Below are 21,416 nucleotides of genomic sequence, written 5' to 3'. Positions count from 1 at the left end.
CATTTCCGCCATGTTTCCTCCGCTTAAGTGGTGTCGTCTGGATCCAGGGCAGAAAATTAAAATGATGCTGTATACAGCGCCATGTATTTTCAAATATAGGAAAACAGAAATAAAAATTTTCCTGAATGATTCGCGTATATATGAACCAATAAATATGAGCATAATGAAGTTTATATAAGAAATACCTCCTTATCAACATATTTGTCAGTGTTGCTTAATTAGCAACACTGAAAAATCAAAAGGGCCGGGGGGGGGGGGGGAGGCTTTTTCTGAATCGCATATTTTGAAAGACTTTTCCATGCCACCCAATCGTACTGAAAAAGAAATTATTGGTTTCATTTATGAATGAGAGCTACAATACACAGACGTTGTTGCAGAAGCCCATTGAGAATTGTGTACTGAACAACATGAAAATGTCGGAACTCTTAAGTTCATTTGAGTTCGCACTGTCTTTCAAGATTCTTCTTTCCGCACAACTACTCAGATTTATGATGAGACGTCCTGCTTGCTCGAAATCGTTCCTTCATCGAAGGCGTTAGTAACTTCGCCCGACATTGTAACATATTCTGTGAAGCCCAAAATCGCAAGAGATTGTGAGAAAAACGAAGCGTTTGACAGAGGAGCGTGAAAAGCAGAAACTGTTAATCGCATTTGCATAGTACAAAACAATTGGCACTGCGTCTAAACAGACCCCGATGTCTACAAATTGCTAGACTAAAAGAAAGCCTTAACGAAAATTTATTCCTGGGCTCACAATGATCTAATATCCAGGTGTTACAAGCCATACAAATATTTATCCTGTTGCTTAATACTTTTAGATGAATCCCTCTGCGCAGTATTTACTGCAGTATTAGCCACCATGAGTAAACTCATTTAGAAGTTTTGAAACAGAAAAAAAGGGAAATCTCTAGATGGAAGAAAACTAAGTGCAACGAAATAAAAGAAGAAACATCGCGATTAACACTTCTGGATGCTATCAGTGTGCTTAGAGACGGTCTTTGTATCACTTTCAAATGCTCTGTATTTGTTTATTGTTTGTTTTCTGGAAAGTGCCAGAAAGGTAACCTAACGTAGCTGCAAAATGCTCAAGTATTTTTTCTTGCAAGACCTCGTCTATGTGCTAACAGATCGAACTGACGCAGTACAGCGTTTCTTTTTTTTTGTTAGTTTTCTCTTGATCAAGAGCAGATGAGGTGCATCCCGGACCTCACCCAGCATTTACGATACGTTTGCTGTTGCAAATGAAGGCAGCACAAATATATGCTTAAATAATACTTTGATGTTTATTGCATTCTCAATAAATAGGCGACAGACAGCACAGTACATATAACAAGCAGACAAAACACAAAAGACAACATGTAGCTTATCCACACGCATTTCTAAGAGACACCGCTCGAAAGCCAAATGAGAAACCCCGACGACTCAAAATGAACGGAGAGATCGGGCTTCTTTTTGCCCGAAACACATTGCTCAACGAGTCTGGCATCCTCGACGCACTACCATCACAGACACAATCACACGAACAAAGCGCAGCATTTCCCCCTTCGCTTGATCGCACAAGAAAAGCGCACAATCACAAAACTTCACACGATGACATGTCGCTTAAGCATTTCGGGTCCTGCAGTGCAGTGGAAGGACAGAAGAGAGCACTGAGCGCAAGAAGTTTGAAGCAATACAGACAGCGGAAACCGTGCAAGAACAATAGCCACATTAAATACGTTGCAGTGAATGGTGACGGAGACCATTGAGAAAGGAATTCTGCTTCTTGGGAGAGGCTATAGGCAAGCGTTCGCCCCTCACCGCCGAAGCTCGCCGACCCATGTCTCTGTTCCCTAGGAACTGAAAAATTTATGCCGAGGTCGTTTCTGAAGTTCTGAAGCCACGGTGACGCACGGGTCGCTGTCGATCTTATCACTATCTCCAGGAGGTGTAACGCTATGTCTTGAACTCCTTGAAAGTCTCAACTGCATAACAGTATCTTTTTCTGCTTTCGTTTTTTTTTTTGCTATTTGTGTTCGGAATGACCCAAATCAACTGCAGACGAGGGAGCTGCATGCCACTCCTATGGATGACGTATGCTACGGAGGAAATTCTAGCGCTGTTTCACGCCAGCGTATGAAACAGTATTCTTTTTGCATCTTGGCAGACAGTAGGAGCATTTCACATTTGGCCAGACCACAGCTATCACATATGTCATCTTCACGACACCTCCGTGAACCACGTACGTTTCTCCTGTTCACCGATCAAGTCCGCCATATAGAAACGAATTGTTCAGCCCATCGCACCCACGGGAAAAATGCGCAGCTAAGATCAACTCTGTCATAGACAAACGGGAATAGCTGATTCCCACGTGCGTCACGCGTTGCTCGGTGCGAGGTCGGAGCTCAGTATTTGCCAAAGTATCCCGGATGAACGGCGTAGGTGGGAGCCAGGATGGCGGCGGCCGCCTTGACGTGGTGGTGCTTGTCGACTACGGCGACAGGTTTGGCATCGTACACAGCCCCGCCGGTTTCACCGGGAGCGGTGCCGGGTTCGTTAGTCGAGATGGTGGCACGGAAGCCGCCGGCATCGGCCACGTAGTTCACTTGGCGGTAGATGCCGTTGGCGTCGGTGTAGCCATACGAACCCTTCTTTTGGTTGGCCGAGTCACTGCTCTCCTGACGAGTGAGCCTGGTGCCGAACTCGTCCACGGTGTCATAGCCGAACTCGTATGGCTGCGGGGGCTGCGGAGATGAATGCAGGGCAGGAGTACTTTGTATGCAAAACGGTCAAATCATCCAGTTATTAACTCGCAACGTTTGCTCAACGTCGTCCTTGCTTGACAAACTGTGGCATTCTTTAAGAAAGCGAAATATGTGCTCGCTAAGGGAGTGGTGGCTGTCAGACAAATAAATCCTCGCTGTGCGTTGCAACAAAGTGGATGGCGGGAGATGAGTTATGCTGTGTGGGCACCAAAGCGAATGCGAACGGCAGAATGTGGTGATAAGGCTGCTAATAGAATTTTCGTCTACGTATACATTAGGCTAAGTCAAACTCTTATAGTTTCGTAGAGGTGACGTTGATGACGCTGGCATTTGTACACCTGCCTACCCTTGTTCCCAATTGTCAGAACGATGCATTCCACGGAATGTTTAGTGAAAAGCATGCATACTTTCATTGCTTTCAAGCTGTCGCACTTTCCCCATTGTTTAAGCATTCTAGCATCCACCAAAATATTTTCGGTCGTTAAACGCTTGTGGTCAACGCGCATTGCAAATTTCTCTTAGACAGTTCCATAACATCGAATTAGATTACACCATCACCTCTCTTGTTGGTGGTGGCAGTGGCCGTTTCTACTAGCCTAGAAAACATTTTAATGCAGGGAAGGGTCAAGAAATGAAAGCATATGTATTTCTTTTCAAACTGTATCTATTTCATGGGTGCGATTGGACCATAACATTCACAGTATTTAATTGGCCGAATAAGTTTGGAAATAAGTAAAAGCGCGAAAGCTTCTTCATACCCACAACAGTAATACTTAAAGTTCTTTTGCTTTTTTTTTCGAAGCGATCCCTTTTTGTCGAACGTGTTTTGTGGCTTGTGCATGATTTTTAATGCACGCGTGCTCCACAATGCTTCAAGAAACGGGTGCATTTCGCCTATCGTTTTATACAGACACCACTCGATGATCCTGCTCCTGCAAACACATAATAGGTGCACGATGTGCTTCTGTGACGAGACGTTTACGTTGACGTGGAAACTCTCTACCATGCACTGTAGGTACTATATCATCGCACTGTCTTCTGCGTCTTGAGCGCAATTTATGACGAAGGCGAAAACGCTGCGATGACATGGACAGGCATAGAAGTACTTTTATACACTGAGCGTGATGAAAGAGATATATAACCTACTCTGGGTCGGAAGGGATGTCACACTGAAACATTGCCGGCTTTATGACGGGCCGCCAGTTTTATGCCCGACGATATTTTACGCAAGAGACCGTCCTGCAGTTTTTGGAAAGCTCTTAAAAAACTTCGTATTATGATATCACATTATCACGCCAGGCTGCTTTATCACGACAGTTTCAGGCAACGATTTGGTGTTTCATACTCATTAGAACGTGTTGTTTGTGTGACATTGTGTGCTAGAGGAAAATGGATTTCTTACGTAGGCGGGTTCGGCAGCAATGGCTTTGACTACAGCAGGAGCAGCTATAAGGCCTCCACCGTAGCCGAACGCACCACCGCCGTAGTGGCCTGCGCCGACACCGTAGTGTGTAGCCAGACATGAAGCGTATCCCACCAGGAGGGCGAAGGTCACCTGCGGAGACAACAACATGGTATTGCAAATGCTCTCTGTAAGATTTTCCATATTCGAATGACAGGCCATTTATAAAGGCGAGTGTATTGGGAGTCTCTCCTCGTAACTCATCAGCTCAGAAAGCTCCTCTACCGTACTTGAAGGCGACAGACGTGAGTGCCCGACTACAGATACGCTGCACCTGGCTTAGTGCATGTGAAGGCGCGATCAAGACTCGTCTTTTGTCTCTCTTTCTCTCACTCCCCCTTCCCCGTTTCCACTTGTGGGCTAGAAAACTGGACAAATTCTGTTAACCTCATTGCCTTTCCTTCCTGCATTCTCTCTCTCTCTCTCTCCCTCTTGATTTCACCGTAGGCATTTGAAAGCGTTGTTTTTAAATCCAGGAATCCTATTTTGCGCAACCGATAGGGCAGGCTGTTCCGCTTCGTCACTAGAGCTGTCTGTACTTTTGCAAGACTCCCACACTTGACAAGGCAGTGATTTTTGCTCTATAGTAGTGCGTTACTCTGCATACTACAGAGTGCGTCTTTTACTTTAATGACAAATTTCGACTTTCTGTTTTCTCAATTATTATAAAGCCTGGCGATCCAGGTTTTGTATTATAATTTCTTTCGATGTGGACACCGGAATCAGTTTATACAAAAGAAGTGGACGACGTCTATTTACTTGCTTACGCCAACTGATGGTGTGCGCAATTTAGTTCAAGCAATTTAGTTAAGCATGTGCAAGCAATTTAGTTCAAATTCTGGGGTTGTACATCCCGAAACTGCTTGTGGGTTATGAGGGATCCGAATTAATTTTGACCACCTGGGGTTAGGAAATTTGCTCCCAATACACAGTGCACGACCATTCTTTTACAGTGCCACCATCGTCATGCGGACGTCGCGACTGGGTTCGAACCCGCGACGTCGTGCTCCATAGGGAAATGAATTCATAAACTATCTACCTCTAATATTCAACTACTCTATAGCACCTCTTCGACATAGGATCATTTAGGCTGAAACGGTGTTTCAGGATTATAAAATATGTAGTGCTAACTTTAGCTACATTTATGTGCTTCAGGAACTGACGGGGATTAAACACAACGCTTTAAAAATTATTGTATCAGATGTTGCCGCGTGTAGTTAGGTTAGAGAAGTCGTAAATAGCACCATAACTGCTGCGTTGCCCCAGGACAAAATTGAAGAAAGTTAGCCTTGCTTTTCTGCTTACTCCAACTTGTATAGCATTACGTCAGTTGTTTATCGCTTGAAAAGAGATAGTCTACGCCGTACGAACTGGGTACATCGTTGTAGTTAGTTCTGTATTAGGCGCCACCACTAAAAATTAGCACTAAACATATAAACACAAAAGTGTGTATGTCTGCGCGGAAACTGAGCCTAACGACATTTCCCTTCTGACTGCGAATCCCCTTCACTACCGTAAAGACCTCCCCTCTTTCTTACTACCTTCTTCTTCCCCTTCGTATCACTAATTCCCATAGCTCCTACCAAGCCTCCCTTTGTTCCTTAATTCCCCACCGTCCTTTGAAGCTTCGCGACCCCGTACCGTCAACGGGAACTGCAGCCTGCTGCGTCTCCGTGGTAGCGCATGTGCGCGTTGCGAACTCACCTGAGCGATCATTATTCCTGCGGCAGGAGATTAGTAAGCCCTGTGGCTGACGGTGAGGAGCGGATAGCGAGCTGTGGCTGCGACTGACGACATGTTGCCGGCGGCGGGGCCTTCTTATACTCACGGGCACATGGCCCGCGGTGCGTCCATTGTCCCAATTCCGAGGTCACGCGTTTCGCGTCTCCGGATCGTCCGTCCCCGCCTTCGCCGGCCGCAAAGCGAATCGCCGGAACTCCAGCACTCTCGCCTTCGTCGGCGCCGCGCAGGGTGGGCAGCCGCAAAGAAAAAAATATATAAATAAAAAGGAGACAAGGGAGACAGAGTCATGAAGAACGCGGGGCGTGCAATGAAAGGGAACACGAAAAGAATAAGAGAGAACATTAAAAGGAACTGTTCGGAGAGCGAAAGGAGTAAAAGAAGATGATGAGGACGACGTGGTTGACGACGGCTGTCTCTTTCCTTACTTTTTTTCCGTTAGTCTTGTCTCGGCGCAACGGAAAGAGAAGTGAGGTATTTCTCAGCCTCCCCGCATGAGAGATTTCACTTTCACCCATGCTAGGAAGGTGTGCAGTTTGTGTAAGAAGGGGGTGGCGGCGAAGGTACGGGGCGTCGGAAAGGGTAGGGTGGCGGTTGAGGTTTGCATCAGCCAGCGACGACCTTTGTGTCGCAGCTTATGCACGAACAGTGGTGGGAAGGTGGCTCGCACCGGTCCGTCATATACGTGGCAGTGGCAGCTTTTTCATGCTGCTGATTGCCGCTGAGCGTTCGGACCATTGTGAGGGCAGAGTTGGCGTGTATAGTCAAGGTAGCGCGCAAGGACATTGCGGACGACGCTTCGATGAGGTGGCATTCGCGGTCCTTCGCGCGCACAGCCGCCCCACGTTCCGGCTGTCCGTAAGTTAAAAGAAGTTGAATATGGATTCAGTGCGCCGTCATCTCGGGCTCGCTTGACTGACACGACGCGAAGCCGAAATGTGTGTCAGCGTAACACGCTCGCGGCTTTTGCGGGCACGATGCCTGGTGCGGCTCTCGGGACGCTTTTTGGGAGACGACCCGCTGCTGCCGTGCGGCGCTTGTTGCTGCTCGGAGCAGCGCGAAGGCAAGCCAAGGTTATTTCCGCGCTCGTCGTGAGTCTGACGGGTCGAAGAGGGATGGACGCGATGTTTCGGGCCTCGAGTAGACACTTGAATGATTAAAGAGGGCGTGAAGGAACGTTCGCTGAAAAGAAAGCGGGGTGAGGTACATAGAAAACACAAACCTACGCGCGTCCTCCATCCGCACCCAGCGCGCTGCACTGCTTGAAGGCGAAACGAAAGCATGTTTGTGGTGAGATCTTGTAGCGCTAAACAGGAGAACAGGATTTAGGGCTTAGCCGCTGCACCGGAAATGAAAAGTAGAGTGAATGTGCTCGGGCACACCTACGCGCTGAGCTCGGACGGAACCTTAGGCGGGCTAATTATAGTTGGTTGGTGCAGGCACATACGTGGAATCACTATATGAAGCCACGAACGGCGTATACTTATAGAACACGGCGTCTTTTTTAGATCCCTTCGGGCGCGTGCCAGACTATCAATGTCATAACGCACAGCGTGCCGTCCTCCGACTTTTTGATGTGGGCTCGAGCAAAAGAAGGAGTGTGGCAGACCTGTTCTGAACTGCAGGCGTTCTTGCCGTAAGAAGACGCGAGGACGCATGTCATTATAAGCGTCAAATGTCGTAACTCGCAAGTGATATTTCGTACCTTCCCCGTGTGTTGCGCTATTCTTCAGACAAGCCAAATAGCGAGAAGTGCTCGATTCTGAGGCGTTTGCTTGGCAGAATGACTTCATTGGGAGTTCTCAAGGTAACTGCCCTTAGATGTTTAAATGCCGTGCATTGTGGAATCTGCTGCGCCATCTCCCTTGGATGTACCAGAACAAAAGCTGATAAACAATGAATATATTCGCACATCAATAGAGATGGGCAGACACAACGCGAAATACTGCGAACAAGAACGGAATACCAGTAAGAGGGAACGATTCTACCTGACCTTAGGCGTCAAGCTAGTCTGTAATCAAGAACAACCTTGTTTTAAACAGCAGAAGTCGGCCATGCTCATCCATATACATATGAAAGCCCAAATGCTGTGCGTCCTGCGTGGAAGTAGTTAATAGAAATTTGAAAATCTGTGCAGTTGCAAAGTATAAACGAGATTGCCATTCATAGATATGAACGCCGAATCAGGATGCCGAGAAATGGACGAAAAGAAAGAAAACTACAAAGCGTCAAGCTAACGTAATACGGGTGTCACACAGCGCTGCTTTTATCGCGATCGAGCCCGATCCAGATCAAATTTTTCGGTTGCGATTGGCTTCTTTGCTCAATCTGTGGAGGAGAGTAAATTGTGGTCGAGAATTTCGATCCGGATCGGGCTCAGCCGCAGTCGAAAGTGGCCTTGTGAAAACACTACTTACACGTGTGGCCATACAACGTTGAAATAACTGCAATTCAGGAGTAAACCCTAAAACGGCTAACACAAGAAGTACGACGTTCGTTCTTTTCGAGTTCAGGCACTGCAAAACTGACTTTTTTCTAGTTTAAGAAAGAGCTTGCGCAAAGAGAAAGTGGTTAGCAAGCCCTTGCCTTGACTATTAAATAATTGACCTTGGAAGGTCGTCGTCCAAGTGCCACCGAAGGTGTCATATTTTCAGCCTGAGGTCACGGTTCCACCATAAAATACCGGGACTTCTTGGAGCTATTTTTTTCCAGAGTCATTGGCTGCTCATGTGATCCTCATATTCTGCAGAAACGACCGCAAGAGCGCCGTCTACTATAATTACGTCTGTATTTAGTACTTATACTTTTATAATGTAACTTTCAATGCCGATATCAGCACGTGAAGGGTCCGAAATATTTTAAGTGAAATTTTCAGCTCAGAATATTTATTCTTTTCTATTTTCATGGCAAAAACTAAATATTAACATCTTTCCCCCAGCAAACCATTTTACGAGGAACCCGCAGTAAAATCTTAATCTGTTGTGCCTCCCCTAATGCGCTCACAGATCTGAAAATTCGTCCGTCGATATTGTCCTCTTTCTCCGGTATTCTGAAAACCTGTTCTTTAATATCTATGTTTAATTTTTGATAGCTACATCAGCGTAGTGTCTGCGTGTTACTTGCTTTGCTCTCTTATTAGAACGACATAAATAATATTTTGTATGTATTGAAGTGAAAGTTCCCGTTTTATGTTCTAGAATGTTTTGTAATCTAGCTGGTCGAGTCATTCAATGTTTCCTTGTTGTTTAATTTTAATATTTTTAATGTAATAATTCAGACTTCCCAGCCGATGCCATTCGTAATAAGTGAGACAACAAGAATTTCATGTGACTCCTACTATTGACTTTAATTTTTACAGTTTACAGTTATATTGTAACTCCTAGGAACGCTTACTCTATTGTTTTGCTCTTTCACGTATCTATATTTTGTGTACATTTTTGTGAATAAGAAGGGTGATTGTGGACACAATAGCCCCTACTTTATAAAGCACAGGAGATGAAAGCACATGGGTATGACAAGCATTTGTGTGTAACACATGCTTTCTTCCGCTAAAGTAGGCAAGACCACCAGTTCGTGTACTTCTCTATTTGCAGTTCCTGGTGATGGAGGGACCAGAAGATATGGCGCAGGCTAAAAAACATAAATCAAAGCTATCTTGTCTATCTGTTTCTTGTCAGCGATCTCAAAACATTGAGACGGACTCCAACAGGCTTAGTGAATCACAGACTTCGAAACACACACAAAAAAAGTAAGAAAAGTAAGTACTTGTTCAGCTTTTCAGTCTAACAGAAGACTAAAAGGTGGACCACTGAATGGCTTATTTTGAAACAACGAGGTACGCAAAGATTTCACGTCATGAAAACCGAGGAGGCCTGAAGTAAGCTTCCAGATTAGATTGGATTGGATTGGAGCCAACGTTGTTTATGCCTACAGTTGGGCGCTCGCGCGCCCAACTGCAGGCATAAATACAGTTGGCTCCAATCCAATACAATCTGGAAGCTTCCAGAAATATGCGCCTACAATTAAGCTTGCTATGACCAGGAAATTTAACAAACAATAAAGTTTTATGCAAGGGCATTTATATCACATTGCGTTCAAGGACACAAACATTTGCACCTTGTGATCAAGTGATACCTTCCCGTGTCATCTGTTGAATACATTGTTGCGCTAATAGGAAAATAAAGACGTAGGAGGGCAAGTAAGAAGCGATAAGTCGAGCGCTGAACTTGCAACGATTTCAAGTTCTTTAAAAGAAACTGGCAAAATAGCTGCTGCCAAGAACCTTTCTTGCAACAATGCATTCATTACATCTCAACCAACTCGCCCAGCAACAAGGTCTACTCAAGTGTCATCTGTTGTTCAGCGTACGGGAGCTCGTGAATGGGAAAAGAAAAATACTTGTGTGCCCCCATGGTCGATATGGGGAACTCGAGCATAATCAAATTAAAATGCTACATTTACTGCAGGCTCAACAAGGTTGCGGTCTTGATTATAAGGTGAGGTGGACAGTAAACATGGCACTCACAACGAAAGTTGCAATGCAATGTTCAATTGTTGCACGTATCCTATTTAAATAGAGAATTGGGAAGTTAGCAGAAAAAAGAACAAGCTGCAGCGTCATGCTGCAGAACAACTTTGCACAAGCAAAATGTCCAATGACTGAAGTTCCTGCCAGTAAAGTTGTAATTATGAAATAGGTGATGCACGTATGTAATATTTTTTGCTGAAAAGTTCGCTGAAGTGATTGATGTTCACTCACGTTGTATATAGCTAATGAAGTTCTTTTTTACATTGAAGTATGTAAAATGCTTTAGCCAATTAGAAATTGTTTACAAAGGCTGGCATTGCCGCTATATTACCTCAATGTTCCATAGCACTTTTTCGCTGATTGTACTTTCAAGCGTATACCTCAAGCGGTACCGCTGAATCAAACCAAAGTGAATTGGTTTGGTAGTGTATGGTTGTGAGAGATTTTAATAAACATATGCACATTGTACGTGTGCGGAACGATGCACATGTACTGTAATCTCCCCATGCTGTCTGTTCGGCTCCCCGTAACGTGATGTATAGTAATGGATGGTGGAGTGCCCTTTACCCCTTCCGTAAACTGGGCTTGGGACCAACACCTAGACTTTATGCCTAGTGCGCAAAAATTAAGTGCTTGGTCCCTGCGTCGGCCGCCCATTCTCGTCATTTGTTGTGACTGTGTCCGGGGACAAAAGCCACAATGCTTATACGGGGAAATGCACTGACCAGCCCACAAACTGTGGACGGATAATTATTGGCAGTGTCTTCCAGAAGCCACTTATACCATAAGAAGCCAACAAACACTGACACCAAAGACAACATAGGGGAAATTACTTGGGCTTAATAAATGAAATAAAGAAACGATAAATTATTGGAAATTAAAGTAGATGGAAAAACAACTTGCCGCAGGTGGGAACCGAACCCACAACCTTCGCATTTCGAGTGCGATGCTCTACCAATTGAGCTACCGCGGCGCCGTTTCCCCATCCACTTTCTTGGGAATTTATGTGTCCTAGTAGAACCCTGCGAGTGTTAGCCAGCGCCACCACTCACAGACCTTGCCGGCGGACGTGGAACGTCCTTTTTGCCGCAGGCGTCATGAGAACGTGATTTTTTTGGGTGAAGGCAACTGGTCAATAAACCCACATATGCTACCTGAAGGCATCAATGTTGCCGGATTCGAGACCATTGTTATGTAAGAAACGAGAAGAAAGGGGGTTAACCGAGGGGCCTGATTTTAAGCAACTTAAGAAACCACTTATGTAGCTTATCTACGCAGTACACCTGCTTTTGCTAATTTAGTAATAATATGCGCCACAGTAGCCCACGTGATCCGAAAAAACAAAAATACATGCGATGTAAAGATGTGAGAGAGTGGTTTAGCTGATGCCCAAGGTAAAAGTGAATAAACTTAATTTTCACTGACGGGGGCATGATGCCTAAGCTTTGTTCTCAGTAATTTGCTTGGTCTCTGTTCAGCCAATCACTTGATTCATCTAGGAACAAAATAAGGGCCGTGTTCGAGCTCATTTTCGCAAGTGCGGCGCGTAAATTTGATGCCTAATATTGCTAATAAACCTCAAACCTCCCCGCTGTGCATAAAATTCGTAATTGTGTCAGCCATGCAGTCATTCTTCATGAACATCATTAAGGGAGAACGAGAGGCGTGGGTACGGTTTCAGCGCTTTGTTTCTTTTTATTGTTTTCTGTACATAACAAAGAACACTGGAACAAGGCACGGGACAAAGAAAGCAGTGAAATACACTGAAAGCATTCCCTCCAATAATCGCTCTAAGCGTCGTTTTTTTTTCCGGTAAAGAAGCAGGCAACCTGGCAGTTTTGAAAGCGCTCTGAACACCAGAGGTTTCCTCAAGCTATAATAACATTTAATAGTGAACACGTTTTGCGCCCTCCCAGCGGACACATCTTCCAACTTTCAGCAATATTAGACATTAAGTTTAGAAATGTTTCTCTATAAGAGAACTACGTTCTAGAATAAGTAAATTTAGACACACAAACAACATCAATGCACACATAAGGCTACGCGAAAGAATCCCTGACAATCCTTGGCACAAAAGCGACTTAGCCACATAGAGACAGAGGCCCCAAAGTGTGACGATAGACCGGAACGAGAATAAGCCCGCCCAATGTGCCTGTTGGTCTGGTGGTGTGAAAATTGTATTGAACAGGCTCAGTTACAGTAAATAGGAAATCACATACAAAATGAACCCATAGTGCACACACATGAAGAACGCTAGCAGTGCTACCTGAATCCCTTTTCTATTTAACGAAAAGGCAAGCTTTGTGGACGTAAATAGGAACACACAAGCGCCAACCAGCACGTACACGTACCAAGCAGATGAGAATAAATGACAAATAAATACACTGACGCATCACATGCTTCACATAATAGGACGACACTAGACGATTCCACGAAAGTACAAAGACAAAAAAACTGCGCTCTTATTGTCCTTTTTTGTTGTTTTTTACGTATTTTCTATTCATAATAGCTTGTATGGCCTCTGGCGCGTGTCTTCTCGCCACTCGCGGCCCATCTAGCACAAGCAGTTCCTCCCACCTTCATAAAATACAGGTGGGCAAGGGCCACTTGCGTTCGTGGCTAACGAACCGGACAAGTATTTTCAAAAGCATAAAAATTAACTACCCATAATAAATGCTGCAAGAAAATTAGAAAATTTACATATGAGCCGCGGTTAGCTAAGCTCTGTTAGCTGCGAAATTTATTGCACATTTTAGTGTCTAGAATTGCATCTGCGTATTAAGCATTGGCTAAGTGTTCCCGTGATTCAGAACTGAAACAAGATATTAAGACGAAAGCTGGCCACGTGGAGTGAGAGAGTAGCATTCGTGTAATTGGCAATACTGACTCATGTAACGCGTATATTTTTTGAGAAATCTCAGGAAAATTTATGAGCGTAATAATGTTATTATTTTAGCAGTGCTATGATGCTATCAACTGAATGATTTCGCATCCGTTCCGGTTTCGTAGGAACTTATGTTGAACATAAGAACAACTTAAGAACACGAAGTTCTCATGTTGAAATTTTTCGTAAGACTAAACTGCAGCCAATCATGGTGTCGGATATATAATTCACTAAGGTGGTCGGCCAATGGTGGACAGCACTTACGAACGAAAGGGTTTGTCAATTCAGGTTCAGATGCATTGTTAGCAGGAATAAACTACGCTAAATTTTCTTCTTTCGCTAGTATCCTGGTAGCGTGCATTGTAAAACATTTTGCCAGCACTTACAAATAATGATGTCTGTTCAAGCGCTCCTAAATTGTGGTGCGTAATATTAGCTAAAGCGACGAATTTTTCTGCATGCTTAAAGAGATGGTGACGCTAAGCGAAGAATGCGTTTATCTGGTAAGAAATGCAAATAACTAAATTTATCTGTCTGTTCACACATTTTCGCATGAACCAAGCAAAAAAAAAGGCCACTACCTTTTTGAGATCTGTGTGGAATGGTAATTCGGTAAAGTTCTTCTGCCGTCGTTTCAAGCAGAGGGCAGGATAAGGCCGCAGGCGTTCGAAATGACAACACGCCCCCTCGACTGTGTGTGGCTAACCAACATGCTTACTGCTAAGTGTGTGGCCTGAACCCGTTTTAGTGGGAGTAGGGCGAATTGTAGTGCACGTCAGCCGGGGCGCTGGCAGCGGTTCCGGGCTCGTTCGTGGTAACGGTGGCGCGGAATCCTCCGGCGTCAGCGACGTAGTCGACGCGGCGCGTGATGCCGTTGGCATCGGTGTAGCCGTACGAGCCCGTACGCGAGTTGGTGGCGTCGCTGGTTTCCTCGTGGTAGTGGTGGGCTCCCTCCACCGGGTTCACGCTGTCGTAGCTGAAGTGGTAGGGCTGCGGGGGCTATGAGAGGGTTTCGGGAGGAATAGGAGGCAGAAGAAAAAAATCACGTCGTGCCATAGCGTTCATTGCAATGTGCGCCGACCTAATGCACTATTCTAGTCAGTAATACCAGATAGATAGGGAGAAAATGAAAGAAGGAAAGACAGGGAGGTTAGCTTGACTTTATCCAGTTTGCTACCCGACATGTGGGAAGGAAGACGAGGTAGTGAAGCAGAGAGAGAGGAAAAACCCCAGAATGTGCTTTAATCGGTTCGAAGTGAACAGTCGGCGTTAATTGCACCAATATTAGTAAACTGAGGTTATTAGAACGTCAATTGTATATCGCAGACAAAGGTCTTTAGAAGATGAAACGTTGGTTGGTCAAAACGAAGGTGCGTACTGTGGCACTTGGCAAACAAGTTATGAATTTGACTTAAGGTATGGTTGAGGCTTTGGAGTGTATCCCCTTCGCCTTTGCGCGTATGAGCTCATGTCGCGTTAGGCTTCATTAGGATTTATTATGCTGTCACACTCAAGCTGTACAAGGCGAATCACATAGAAGTAATTCCACGCAAGTTTTACAGGGTCATGTAAGTTGGTGAGAAGTGCGTCCTTTCTTATGACAATAACGCTTACCTATTATTTTTTGTGGGTAGCTAAATTTATTTCCCTGGCCGTAATATTTTCACCAATTTGTTCTTATCTCATTAGTAGGCTATAGGGAAGCATACAGGAATAAAATTCTGATGGCTTCCTCGCCATTCGTCTTACTGGTAGATGTTTCTCGGGTCCCTCCATTAGCCTAGTATGAAGTACAAAAAACAAAACAAAACAACTAGCTGCTAACAAATCAATGAATCTGCCGCCGAACTACCCTGGAAAGTAAAGAGCCAGTTTTAGATTCAGTTTAACCATTTGGGGTGCTTAACCTTCGTAGTTGATCCATGTCAGTGCTTCAAGCGCGTTGCGTGTTTTGTCTAGAAAAGACATGTTCAGGAGGCGCTCCTGTCTCTCGAAGGATAACCGGAATGTTATATCTGTTATTTTATTGCGCAGAAAGTGTAACTGACACTGTAATTTAATCAACACTGGTGCGGAAAATTAGTTATCGAAAATAGCTATAAGAACGCTTACCTTTGCCACAGTGCCCTGAGAACTTGCTGCCTACTCTTTGAGACTCTAACTTAGCTTCTTTTACCCTTATCAGGCACTCTGATTGTTGAAAAGGTGAGCTAACTGAGACTACAAATAAATGTTGACACCGTATAAAGTCGATCTCATGCAGGAACAGTTGCTGCCACTAAGAAAGCTTTTGATAATAACGGTCTCTGAACTTTGCTTTTGCGATGCCTAAGTACTGAATATGGCGGCTTGACCAAGGCGCTTCCTTAAATGTAGCGAAATAAAAGCACGCTCGACGGAAAAAAAGGCTGAGTTAGCTGGGAAGACGAAAGTGCGCTTATGTGTTGTTATTCCTGCGTAGCAGATATGCCAACGCAACAAGACAAGCCGGTACATCAGGCAGCAGAAGTGGGTTATATCTGCACTGAATGGCGTTTTGTTTCTCCTAACTCTCTGAAACGTTGTACATGAACTGTAACGTATCTGTACTTTTTCTACTTCCTCAAGCCTTGAAAAAAAAAAAAACGGTCTTGTAGAAGTACGAAAACGAACGCTCGCGCAAAAGAAAAAGATCTTCATTAAAATATACAAGGGGAACGACTGCTCTGGCACGAACGAAAATGGAATGGTCCAGAAGAACCTATTCACGGACCACTAATGAAAGAGGATCAGTGCGTCGAGGGTTTCCGTATCATGAAATAGCTACATACAAAAAAAGAGGAAGTGCTCCTTTTTCTCTTTTTTTTATGGTGTCGTAACGGAGGAAAGAAACGTTAGAGGTGCATTGCTCAGCGTGATGCTTCCCAAGTGGCGTTGTTGCTCTGTGCGGCCCAGGAAATAGTCCGAAGTGGAAACTGACAGTTCCGTGCATCGTGCAAAGCAAAGCTGCTTACAACACCGTCATTTTTCTTTTACGTAACGTTAGATTGAGAAGCCGACTGTACGACTGTAAGTGGACCCTGTGCGGGCGTTCGAATTTCCTGAGGGGTTGAAAGAGTGACTCGCACTAGGACACTGAAGCGACAGCGTATATCTTCTTTAACCATAAAACTTGGTGGCCAAAACAGAACATGGAGACCGGCAACTTTAAATGCAAATTTTGACACCGAATAGATGTGAGTTATTACGTACTCATGAAAAGGAGACTTCATGAAACGCGAACACCACGCAAAAAGAAAAATTAAGTTATGGTGTTTTAGGTGCTGAAACCACGATCTGATTATGAGGCACCCCACCCCGTAGTGGCGGAATCCGGAAATTTGGACCACCGGGGGTTCTTTAACTTGCACCTAAATATATGTACGCGGGTGTTTTGGCATTTCGCTCCCATCTAATGCCGCCGCCGTGGCCGAAATACAATTCCGCAATCTCGCGCTTAGCAGCCCAACACTATAGCCACTAATCAGCCAGGGCGGGTAACATCAAGGAACGTTTTTTAACGCTTCGCAGAGAACGAAACTTCAAATACAACACATATCTCCCTATGCAGGCATCGAGGTGTCTTTCTGAGGTATCCCGAAATACTGTTTTAGCGAGGAATTAGGGACCCTGCTATACTGAACATATTGACATTCGGATTCCAGAAGAATTACACAATAAACCTACAGGCGATTAGATTCCAAGTACATTTTCCTCCATCGTTCGAGATTCCAAAATTACTACAGGAAAAAGTGCTTCAATTTCTGGTTAAAATGGTGTCATTGTCCCTGCCGCTTTTCCTGCGTACACTCAATTATGGCCAATTATACCTTGATTAATTTGACTTTTTGTTTAATTCGAACACAGCGTAAAGTCTTGGCGAGGAACCATATATTGCTATGGAAGGAAAACTCGTTTCAATCATGAAAGCATGCCTCCTTGATTAATTCGACCCTCGCCGGCATCCCCTCGCAGGCTGCAGCGGTCACTAAGGCTTGAAAACTCAGTAAATACATCCGATGGTGCTGCTGCTTATCTAGGCGCGAGCCTGTTTCACGTTGCTTTGTCTTTACGTTTCTCTTCACAACTTGCAGAATATTACTTTTTCGTTCATTTCAAAGCTGACGCAGCGTTTAAACATGTCTGCGCTCGTCGGCACATGAAGGTTGAGTTGAGCATGACGGTTCTTACTTCAAGAACAAGAACCGGAAATACACTACAAACTATTGGAGCAACGAAAACATTTTATATATTTTTGCAACGGTTTGCTAATTCGACGGTTCGAATAACTCGATTAAATATTGTGGTACCGCAAGGGTCGAAATAATGGGAGTCGAGTCTGCTATATAAAAAGTTATGTGGCTAGAAAATGGTCAATATTTCCAAACCTAATCTTATCGAGAAAAATGCGCTGCGCTTAAAGTAAGTGCTGGGTCAGTTCGTGCAATTACTTTTTTTTTTTTTTTTTGGTACGCACAAACGACTTATTTGCGTTAATTCCGCTTAGGAATTTTCCACTTGTCTGCTTTTATGCAATGTAGGAACGCCGTGTTTTCCTCCTGCCTGTCCGGAATTCCTGCGCGCATCGAAAAAAGTAGAAGACGAAGTGGACGTTTTGTTTTGACCTTCGGTGGCCAAGGTATTCAAGACGGCGTCGAAAAAATTTGAGGAACAACCTTCGAGCAACTCGTCTTGTGGTTTGGTCCGAAGTGAACGTATAGAATTTCGTACATTTCTCCCTCTAAAAATTTAGTTGCGAAGGAAATTATGGGCAAGAAATTTTTCCTCGCAAATTGTGCATTCTGCCTGAATAATGTTAATTTATTACACTATTTACTTGTCGGCTCTAGGGAGTAGTTAGTTAACTTTTCCTGCAGAACAATTGTTATTTAGAGTTGCATTGTGTAGCCTTCGCCAAGGCGACTAGCGTAACCTGACGAAATTATGCGTTCAGTTAAGCGAGCTCAAGAGACGCATTTGATTTATGATGGGAAATGTACTGGCAAAAGCCTGCTGCTGTTTCGTTCAGTAAGTGTGCACTAACGATAATGCACATAAATAAAGCGGTATTTTTGATTGGGCACAGTAACGCTACCATTTACGGCGACACCAGCTTGGAAGATCGCACTGCTGCACTCCTGCAGTAAGGCGTTTCGAGACAATGACGGCCATAGTGTTTTACCATGCCGGCGGAAAGCCGAAATTCTACGCGCGAGCTCACCTTTGTGCAATACAACTACCTCAGCGTCACCTCTTTTCGGCAGCACAGCGTTGGTAGCTCCTTCAAGTCGCTAGCTCTACCTCATTCCAGAGCTACACAGGACAGCACTACGCGAGAGCTTGGACTAGGAATGCTCGTTTCCGCGCTATTTAACACGATTTAAGTATAGAGGAATTCGCTCCAGACTGCTACGCTAACCGGTTTCACTCACTGCATACCGTTCATCGTTCACGTCCATTGTTCTAGCCCGCACTGCAAGTCGCTTCCGCAGCTGCGACCGGTCGTTACGCGTTTTATGGCACGTTTCTCACGCACGCAGTCGGACAGTTCGCCCCGAGCAGTCTCACACGGTGGTTGCAGCGCCGTGTTAAAGACACCGTTCAATGCCCTGACATTGGCAATAGATCACGAGGTTACTTGAGCCGGAATTCTCTATTCAGCGCAGTTACTTGCCACCTCGTAACAAGCGGAAACCATTTCTCCGTTGGTTAGTTTATGGTGGGAAGCCCGACTGCATCGTTGTGTCAGCGAGGCGTTTAGCGAGAACCCCTAAGAACGCGCTTACATCAACGTAGCCGCCTCCGCCTGGGTAGACCAGCACTTGGGACATGGCACAGGCGACGACCGCCAGAAAAACGAGCTGCAAGGAAAGAGAAACACGCACAACTTTCAGACGATGTGAATTGACATTATTGCTCCAGAAGTTGTTCAGGTACACGCAGAGGCATAGTTGAAATACATCGCTCATTTCTAACTTTTGAGAGCTTGTGCCGCGAAATTGTACCTGCAAACACCATTAGTTGGAGCGCGTTTTGTGAGCTTAATTTTAATAGCATCGACCTTTATTATAACGGAGATAAATGAAGAAAAGCTTTCTCATAGCTTCCAAAAAGTTTACCAATACAGAGGGAGTGTGTATTAATTATTAATAATTTTTCTATTTAATCTTGCAGCTTTCCAAAACTATATGAATCTGCAATCGTCTGTACAACATTCGTTCGCTGCAGGCAACTGAAATGTTATTTTAGTACCGTTTACGTGAGGCAGTAAAAGTCTAAGGTGATTTCTTTAGCAGTTGATAACTGGACTGCAATTAGAAGTCCCGCAAATTAGGTTTGATTTACGGGATAAATTTTGCAGGTTTCTGCAGTCTCAGATTACAATGAAACAAAACACTTGAAAACAGCTTATTTTGGCTAAAAGAACGGAGAGTCATCGGGTATTACCTTGCCTAACGACGCTTTTGCGCTGCCGTAATACATAAAACTAAACGTAGTGATTTTTTTTACTCGGACATCTTGTGTACTAGTGATAGTTGTTGCTCAACCGATTCTCCTCGCACTCTTACAGGTGACCAGATGGCCGTAAGCATCATGGGCTCGCAGCCACGAGAAGCTGAATTGACGATTGCGAATAGCCGAGCGGACGTGAAAGTGCTGGCTAGGAAATACCAGACGCCTTTTAGCGCAGAGCTTTGCGTCAAGTTGCTGGCGAGAAAGCATCTTGCTATTAGCATGCGAATTTCCTGTTTAAGAATTTCAAGAAGATAATTAAGCTTTAAGGAAGGACTGCTATGTATTAAAATCGTGTTTCGAATCTTGCCGAGACATGTTGCAAGATGTTAGGCACAGTATACCTAAAGCTTTCCCAACTGGTTTAGCAACCCTGACATGGAAATTACATAAAGATCCAGTTTAGTAAGAAAGTGGACGGCGCATCTAAAATGCAGACCCGCCTGTGACCGTTTGCCAGCGCATCACTGCCAATAGGGTCCTAGTAGGAATCATCAATAGCATGCTAATTCTCGAACACAAACGTTCCAGCAGCACTTTCGGCAGGCAACAGATGTCACTACAATCAGGAAGGCGAGCTGGCGACCACAGTGCAGTTGGCTCTAAGAGCGAGCATCATGAGTTGATTGTCAAGGTACCGAATATTGCTGTCATCGGCGTTCGTTTCGGTATTATCGAGACGTTTCGGATCGTCACACGCGGAACTAAACCTTCACATCCGTTTCCGGAAGAAGAAGTCACGCCGATGACTCTCCGAGGACGTGCGTTGTCGATAATCCGGGGATCGCCGTCGAGTATCCGGGTGTCGGCGCCGTGCCACAGAAGACTCACCTTAGCGAGCATTTTTGCGGTGCTTTCAAGCTGCTGCGAAGCGACTGCTGTGTTTTTGCTCGATCTCTCCAACCGCGGGTGCACAATGGAGTGACGCCGTCCCTCCCCGACGTCGCTTATATATACGACTTCGATCCAGGTCCAAATTGATTATGACCCTCCCCCGATATCAAAGGGGGTAATCTGGATCCACCCAGCGGGCCGGCAGTGCGAAACGAGCGAGGGATTTTCTTTCCTCCTCGGGTGGTCCCCGCGACAGCTACCGGCGAGCGTTAAGTTATTCTAGAGGCATATGCGGGTTGGCATCCTAGAAAGATAGCGTTTCGGAAAGGTCGCTGCTGCCTTCATGAAAACGAAATCCTCCGCCGCGCGGGTTCAAAACGATGGCGAGGTGAGAGCCTCGCGGTTGCCGCCGGGCTTTCGACGCCTTTCTCGCCCCGACAGCGTTTGGCATCACGCGCTTCTTTTCCCCTTCCCTTCTCGCTTTCCCGCTGGCATTTCCTGCACACTACGAACACACACGCGCGCACGCACACTCACTGGTCGAAACGAGATCCTAGTGATATCTCACTCTCCGGAGCGACGCTGCTAGACCACCCGGGACATCGTTTTGCGCTGGCTCCGTCGGTTGCACTTTCCTTCGTCGCTCCTTCTGCGCGTGTTTTGGGGTTGTTTCGAAGCGCTGATACGCCTTGC

At 45.1% G+C, this 21,416-nt stretch overlaps 2 protein-coding genes and 1 non-coding gene across 3 annotated transcripts; all 3 read right to left on the bottom strand.

Annotated features, from left to right (window-relative positions):
- Positions 1–1,259: 1,259 nt before the first annotated feature.
- LOC126541343 (cuticle protein 10.9-like) lies at positions 1,260–6,194 on the bottom strand. The gene is made up of 3 exons (XM_050188095.3): positions 5,911–6,194; positions 4,147–4,299; positions 1,260–2,723 (listed from the first exon to the last, which is right to left on the bottom strand). Exons 1-3 carry the CDS (start codon positions 5,920–5,922, stop codon positions 2,385–2,387), a joined length of 504 nt encoding a protein of 167 aa, XP_050044052.1. The 5' UTR covers positions 5,923–6,194; the 3' UTR covers positions 1,260–2,384.
- A 5,180-nt stretch (positions 6,195–11,374) lies between these two features.
- Positions 11,375–11,447, bottom strand: TRNAS-CGA (transfer RNA serine (anticodon CGA)). Its single transcript has one exon. It is a non-coding gene; the product is annotated as a tRNA-Ser (tRNA).
- A 697-nt stretch (positions 11,448–12,144) lies between these two features.
- Positions 12,145–20,805, bottom strand: LOC126541345 (cuticle protein 10.9-like). The gene is made up of 3 exons (XM_050188097.3): positions 20,721–20,805; positions 19,163–19,237; positions 12,145–14,357 (listed from the first exon to the last, which is right to left on the bottom strand). Exons 1-3 carry the CDS (start codon positions 20,730–20,732, stop codon positions 14,103–14,105), a joined length of 342 nt encoding a protein of 113 aa, XP_050044054.1. The 5' UTR covers positions 20,733–20,805; the 3' UTR covers positions 12,145–14,102.
- Between the last annotated feature and the right edge of the window lie 611 nt (positions 20,806–21,416).

The sequence above is a fragment of the Dermacentor andersoni genome, chromosome 2 (genome assembly GCF_023375885.2).
Source record: "Dermacentor andersoni chromosome 2, qqDerAnde1_hic_scaffold, whole genome shotgun sequence".
Classification (NCBI taxonomy): Eukaryota; Metazoa; Arthropoda; class Arachnida; order Ixodida; family Ixodidae; genus Dermacentor; species Dermacentor andersoni.
The sequence above is the reverse complement of the archived record's forward strand: the minus strand, read 5'-3'. Positions and strand labels throughout refer to the sequence as shown.